Here is a 7,783-nt window from a genome sequence, read left to right as displayed (position 1 = left end):
AAAATATTGCTAAATGGCTGACTGATTTAGCTGATAAGCTCAAACAAACTTAAATGAAAAAAAAAAGGACCTAGCTAACTAACGCCCTTCAAAAAAATTCTTCAACTAGTAACTTAGTAAGTGCAACCGGATGCCATATGATCTGATATAGCTTCAACTCCATCTAAAAATTCTTCACTGAACATTTGATAAAATGGTCGTTCCTAATAGATAAAATATATGAAATGTCACAATGTTCTTCTATTTGTTTTCTCTTTTCTTTGTTTTTGTCCTTTCTTCTTCCTTTATTTTTTTCTCCTTTAACAATTCCATTTACCCTTCAATTTATCTCTTCCTCTCATTTTCCCATCCCTCTACACCCACCAATCTGTCATGCTCCCCTGCCATATCTTCCCAGCCACGCTCACCCACCCGCGCCTCACTCCTCTGTCACGCTCCCATCTCCATCCCAATGTTCGGCTTGAGCCATTGCCTACCCGCCGAAAAAAGGCTTGTGTTGGTTTTATAAGTGTTTTGAGCCTTAATTTTTTAGTAACATAATTCAACCCCCTCTTTGCCGTTACGGTCACTTCAATTTCATCTATTTCGATACAAGCCTTCTGCAACTACAATAACTAAAAATTCTTCTTCATGATGTTGAACTCTCAGCTTAGCTTTACACTTGGACATATATTTGGATCATCAGTATACACCTTAACTATATAAAGCCTACAAAGTCTTAATTGGTCATCGTCCAGTGCATAAAGCAGCTTTTAAATGGCTTAGCCAAAAAATAAGGTAATCTTGCAGGTACTTATAAAAGACAGACTTACTAACAGAAGTCTTCTAAAGCAAAAGAATATTAAACTTTTGGGTTACCACTGTGTTCTGTGCTCTAATAATGTAGAGGAGTCTCAGTTGCATCTCTTGATAAATTGTGATTTATCATAACAGTGTTGGTCCCTTTTGAATATTCAAATACCAAATTTTGATGCACTTCAAATGACAGAATATTGACGCACTTCAAACGACAATTATCAGTACCTTCTATATGGTACTGATTGTACCAATGAGTTGGAGTACTTGGACTTGTATGAATAATCATATTTTCATGAATATCCAAGGTTAGAAGGCTTCTTGCTATTGTACTCTTTTGTTTGTATACATATCGTGCAAAATGCAAGCACTCACGTCCAAGTCTACCACCATAAAAGAATAATAACATTAAATCCTGAATTAAATCCAAGAAGATACTAGCATCCACATTGAGTTAGGCCTTGTTTAGTTCTAAAATTTTTTGGGAAATGGGCACTGTAGCATTTTCGTTTGTATGTGACAAATATTGTCCAATCATAGACTAACTAGGCTCAAAAGATTCGTCTCGCAAATTACAGCTGTATAATTATTTTTTGTTTTCGTCAATATTTAATACTTCATGCATGTTTCCAAAGATTCGATGTGACAGAGAATCTTGAAAATTTTTGAGGTTTTGGTGAGGAACTAAACAAGGCCTTAGAGATTTAAACTTGTGTTGGTAGCTTCCAATATAAAGACTACTACACTAACTTTAACGGAGGCGGGTGAAAAATGCTTAACCGAGGCGTTTTGGCCAACCGCCTCGGATCAAAGGTCACGGTTAATGCGACCTTTTTCGAGGCGGTTTAATGTCCGCCTTGGTTCATAATATAAAAAAAACAAGAAGAAAACTATGGATAGGCCCAGTGAGTCCATCCACGAGTCCACCGAGCCCATCCACGCGCCGCCACTTGCCGGTGAACCCATCTGCCTACCGGCCTCTGGATCTGGTTGCCCCGCAGCCTGATCCGGCCTTTGGCCACCAGGATCCAGCTATCACCGCCTGGATTCGCCCTCTAGGGACGAGCCTGCACGGCATCCGCCGTCGAAGGGGGCGCGACCGACCTTGATCCACCGCTAGAGGAGCTTGCTGCCCTCAGGCTCGTCGAACCCGCCGTTTGGTCGCGCCCCCTCCGACCCGCCGTTTAGAGGAGCTTGCTGCCCTCGACCTCGATCCACCGCTAGAGGAGCTTGCAGCCCTCGGGCTTGTCAGAGGGGGCGCGATTGACCTTGATCCACCGCTGGAGGAGCATTAAACATACAGAAAAGACATGTCAAGAATGTGGAAGTGAGGATAGGGGGTGTTTTGACTGCTCCACAAACTCCATCGTAGAGCAGTTCCACAAAAAACTGAAGTTTGTGAAGTATCTTTTTAGGTGCTCTCACAACTCCACCATTTTTTCTCGAACTGGGTGCGTGGAGCTGAAATTGTTTGACTAAAAAACATGGAGCAGAGCTGAAAAACATGGAGCAGAGCTGAAAAACATGGAGCAGAGCATTCCCAAACACCCCCTAACTTGCTCACATGACTGGACTCTATAAGACCTTTTCTCAATGCTCCACCGTGGAGTACTGCCCCAGCTTCCACATCTGAATTGAGTGTCCAAGTCATTAAGAGCAATAGCCCTACAGAGCTTTACCGTGTGTTTGGTTGGGGGTTGGGTGGGTTGGGTTGGATCCAATCCAGTTTTTGGGAACGGAGCCAACCCGTCCAGTGTTTGGTTGCACTTCTGCTTTTGGGGACGGAGCCAACCCGTTTCAGTGTTTGGTTGAAGGATTGGGGACAGAGTGGCTCCGTTCAGTGTTTGGTTGAAGAAATTTAGTGTTTGGTGGGAGTCAACCCGGCTGGAGCGGCTCCGTCCACCAAATTTTGACGGACGAGTCCAACCCGCATCTGAGAGGAATATTCTATCCTGGAGCCAACCCAACCCTCCCATCCTCCAACCAAATAGCCACAGGAACGGGCTCGCTCCGACCCGGCTCGCCCCGCTCTCCAACCAAACACACGGTTATAGTAGCTTGCAGGAGAGTCGATGGCCTTGTCAGAGATAAATGTGAGGCTGTTTGTAAAAGTTGCGTTGTGACTACAGAGCAGCTGCATAGAAGGAGATAGAAGGGAAAATGTTGTGCTACTTCCAGCTTTTAGCTCTGACAAAAAGAACGAGATGGCCTTGTTTAGTTTCTAAAAAATTTTGTAAAATTTTTCAGATTCTTCGTCACATCGAATCTTTAGACGTACACATTGAGTATTAAATATAGACAAAAATAAAAACTAATTTCACAGTTTGGTCGGAATTGACGAGACGAATCTTTTGAGCATAGTTAGTCTATGATCGAACAATATTTGTCAAATACAAACGAAAATGCTACAATGTCGATTTTCTAAAAATTTTTGAAACTAAACAAGACCATGGTCTAGTGGTTTCAATTCGTTCGTGTACAGATGGCGCGTTACTTTTCTATGAGGCTAATGGTTGCATTCGCTTGTGTTGGGAAAGCCCTAAGCCGACTTGCTCGAGCTGTCCTAAGGCCCAGTGCCGGCCCTAGGGGGAGGGTAGGAGGTGCGACGGCCGAGGGCCCTCGCGAAATGGAGGCCCAAACCTAAGTATATAATACAATATATCCTTTAGCTATAGTCTTTGTTTATTAGTATATGCATATATATGGTGTAATGGTTTTTCACAAAAAAATCATGAGCCAAAAGGAGTCAAGTCACCAATGCTCATACACCAGTTGTCACACATAGCGATCACAAGTCGCGATTTCTAGACTTTTGGTGACACAGCGAGACCACGAGAAGAGACGCAGCGGCATCAACGACACACTCACCAGTTCACCACGCGATCACGAGCTGCAATGGATAATACCAAAACCTCTACACCCGAGTTCTAGCCTTCCAAAATCCAAACGATAGCGGCGACCAGCTGGCAGGTCTCGACGAGGACTACGACATGTGATCTTAGTTATTTCCTTCTACCCTTTTATTTTTTGTGATTTGTGAATCTTAGTTTTGTTCATGTCCCAATTGTCTAGGCACTAGTTTTTTTTCTTGTTCAAGTTTTGTCTAGTACTTTATACTCATATAATTATATTTTTCTTGTAATTTAGGTCAGGTGTTAGAATTTTAGAATGTTACCTAAGAAACATTTGTCAAGGACCATGAAAAGAAAATAAAAAAGACAAGTAGAGCAGTTTGTCTATATATGACTGGATTTGCTTTCTTTTAAAAGAAGCTAATTTATATTATTATAAAATTTTATAGTTTAGAGATTGTCGCAATATATTAGCTACCTCATACAGGACCGGCACTGCTAAGGCCTGAGGTCGCGCGAGCGCCGAGTGGGGGCTAGCTAGGAGGTGGAGGCGCTCGAGGTGGCTGGCCGGGCATGGCACCGCTTCCACCTCGTCGACTTCGCGTGGCGCCGACTCAGGCGCGCAAGACGACGCATCGTCGGTTTCGGTAACCCGTGAAGCCATTTTTCTTCACGAATGCATTGCTCACCGATGTTTGCATCTGCTCGATTTGCCTGAAAATTGTGGGGCTAGGTGCGGCTGAATTCTTCTTCTTTTTGGTGATGCGGAACGGAGGAGAATATAATGTTAGGATCGCCGTAGTGGTGTTTTGTGAACATTTGATGAATAATTGTTTTTTAATGAAATTTGACGAATAACTGTTGATTGGACACGTACGTACAATTGTTGAGACATGATCACGTATTCATTCTTGCACCCCATTCCCCAATCATTGCCTCGTTGCAACTCCTTATCACGGCAATTTCGGCCTTGTTTAAATACCAAAATATTTTGAATTTCGCTACTGTAGCACTTTCGTTTATTTGTGGCAAATATTGTCCAATCATGGACTAATTAGGATCAAAAGATTCGTCTCGCAATTTATAGTTAAACTGTGCAATTATTTTTATTTTCATCTATATTTCATGCTTCATGCATGTGTCGAAAAATTCAGTGACAGAAAATCTTAAAAACTGTTTGGTTTTTTTGGGTGAACTAAACAAGGCCTTCGTTGCGGATGGGAATGGGAATGGTTCCTGTCATCATTGCGGTATGGCCGCTTGACTCGAATCGATCCATCCTTCTATCAGACAAGGCAGGCCACTTTTAAGGCCTTGTTTACTTTTCAGAAAATTTTATAAAATTTTTCACATTTTCCGTCACATCGAATCTTTAGACACATATATGGAGTATTAAATATAGACGAAAATAAAAACCAATTGCACAGTTTGGTCGAAATTGACGAGACAAATCTTTTGAGCCTAGTTAGTGTATGATTGGACAATATTTGTCAAATACAAACGAAAACGTTACAGTGTCTATTTTGCAAAAATTTTTGGAACTAAACAAGGCCTAAAAAGGAAAAGGAACAAAATTTTGGAAAAAGGCTCCTTCACGGTGGGTGAAAAATGTCATCATCATGCGGTACTTTCGCTCGACTGGATAACTGTCCATTTTGTGTTTCCAGAAAGTCCATTTTGTGTTGTCCTGCTAGCGCGAGATGACATGGTTGTGATCCGTGAAGGAAGAGGCACCTTGCAACTTTAAGATGGTCGTAGTACAAGAGTCCGTAGCGTTGCCGTCGTCTTCCGCTGCCGCAAGCACCGGGGAGCTACCAACCGGTCGCATCCTTGGCACATGAAAATCGAATACAGTGAGATCGCGTTTAGCGTATCGTAGTCCGAGCTAATTCACAATCGTCTTATGATATGTTCGGAACCTTTTGGAACAAATAATCTTAATTTAAGATTCCAATCGTCAACACGCTGAAAACAGAAAAGACATCTTTGTGATTGCCGAACAAGTGAACAACCGAAGTGCTGGACCCAGTACGAGGTTTTCTGAAACTGAAAACAGTACTCCGTCACAAATAAATTTTTTTTTGACCGATACGATTAATGTTTGACCATTTGTCTTATTTAATTTTTGTACAAATACTAAAATAAATAAATTATTATAAAAATATACCTAATAATAAAATAAATCATAATAAATAAATAATATTTATTAACATTTTTGGATAAAAAGCATGGTTAAACATGAATCATAGAAGTCAAAGAAATACATTTATTTATAGAACGGAGGGAGTATACAGTTCTGGACCCCTGTTCGCTGCAGCTTCAGCTGTGCTGTGGCTGCAGTTTTTTTGAACTGCTAGCTACGCAAAGGTAACGTTTTTTTTTTGCCATATATGTGTTTACAAATTTTCCAATGCAAATCCATTAGTAGAAGGAGCGGAAGCTAATGCACTCAATGGTAAAAAAAAATAACTTTACCGCAAAGGGAGCTTCAGCGCAGCCGGAAGAAACTGATGTCAGCGGTAGGCTACCATCCCCAGATTCACCGCGCTCGCCATCAACCAAATCATCACCACTTCTCGAGAACGACCCTATCAAGATCCAAACACAAAAAAACAAAAAGAACATGCTACGGTGCTAGCAATAGTTATCTCCATTAATCAATAATGTACCGCAACCAGCAATCCTCACGATTACACCTACTACTGTCGTACGCCCTCGCCGTGATGTCTACCTACTCGGCTACTCCCGGGTGAGGAATCCGGTGACGAAGGCCAGCTCCTTGATGGAATCCGGGTCCTTGGGCCGATCCAGGAAGTAGACGTGCCGCTCGCCGGGCGTCTCGTACTGCTGGATCTCCCCGTCCCACCCGCTGCCGTTGAGCGCCGCCACGTACGCCAGGCCGCGCGGCCGGAAGTCGTCCAGGCCCGACGACGTGACGGCCACGCGCGAGCACGCCAGCTTCCGCCACTGCGACGCCGGCATCGACAGCGGGTCCACCAGCGGGTCGTCGATACCGTACCGCCCGCCGCAGATGAAGGACCACGTCGCCTCGTACTGGCGCCGCCGCGCCGGGTCCGTCGTCTCCCCGGCCACCGGCTTCTTCCCCCAGAAGTAAGGGTCCAGCAGCAGGAGCCCCGTGATGGCCGCGCCGCCGCCGTCCAGCCCGCCCTCCTCCGTGCCCCCCGCGCCCGCGCGCCTGGCCATGTTGTGCGCGATGTTGGCGCCGGCGCTGTCCCCGGCGACGAAGAGCCTGGACAGGTTGCCCCGGTCCCGCAGCCACGGCTCCGGCCCGGACGCGGCGTTCCTGGCCACCCACTTGAGCGCCCGCCACGAGTCGTCGTACGCCGTCGGCAGCCGGTGCTCCGGCGCCAGGCGGTACTCCACGGACACCGCCACCACGCGCGCCTTCGCGACCACCCCGTTCAGGTACGCGTGGTACAGCGGCGTGAACGCCGACTCGATCACGAACGCGCCGCCGTGGTAGAACACCAGCACCGGGTGCCGCCTGCCGCTGCTGCCGGGGTCCTTGGGGGGCAGGTACATCCGTGCCGCGAGCCCGGTCCGGCTGTCGAGCACCACGTCCTTGGAGGTCACCCCCGTGGCCTCGTCGACGCCGGCCGAGCACCGGGCGGTGCCGTCCAGCCGGTGCACGCGGCCGCTCTTGTACATGATGAGGTACGGGGAGAAGTCGAACGCCACGATGCTGTCGTCGGGGTTCGACGCGTTCCCCGGCGGCGGCGAGGCAGGGGGCAGCGGCCTCCTGTGGTGGCGCGGGATCAGGAAGACGCACAGCAAGATGGCGGCGAGGAGGAGGAGCAGGGCGAGTAGAAGCAGCGTGAGCTTGGCGAGTTGTCGCCTCGTCTTGGCAACCATTGATCCCACCAGCTGTACAGCTGCGCTCTGCTGGCTGAAGTGAGATTTGGGACCCCGGCAGACGATTGAACAAACGACTACTGTACTACTGATCTCTCTCTCTCATCTTCTGTTGCTATGGACTGTAGAGTACTCTACAATATTGCGGCTGGCCGGCTGCGTTTGGGGATGATGCTGCGGTTGCGGGGCTCGAAAGTCTGTAGATTCGTGTGGTGACGGGAGTAGGAATGTGACGAGACTTTCGTTCGGTGCTCACGGTGCTG

The 7,783-nt window shown here is 46.5% G+C and overlaps 1 protein-coding gene across 1 annotated transcript; it reads right to left on the bottom strand.

The window, feature by feature from the left end:
• LOC8063712 (probable carboxylesterase 12) lies at positions 5,880 to 7,783 on the bottom strand. Its single transcript, XM_002460307.2, has one exon. It carries the CDS (start codon positions 7,518 to 7,520, stop codon positions 6,387 to 6,389), a length of 1,134 nt encoding a protein of 377 aa, XP_002460352.2. The 5' UTR covers positions 7,521 to 7,783; the 3' UTR covers positions 5,880 to 6,386.

This window comes from Sorghum bicolor, chromosome 2 (assembly GCF_000003195.3).
Source record: "Sorghum bicolor cultivar BTx623 chromosome 2, Sorghum_bicolor_NCBIv3, whole genome shotgun sequence".
Classification (NCBI taxonomy): Eukaryota; Viridiplantae; Streptophyta; class Magnoliopsida; order Poales; family Poaceae; genus Sorghum; species Sorghum bicolor.
The sequence above is the reverse complement of the archived record's forward strand: the minus strand, read 5'-3'. Positions and strand labels throughout refer to the sequence as shown.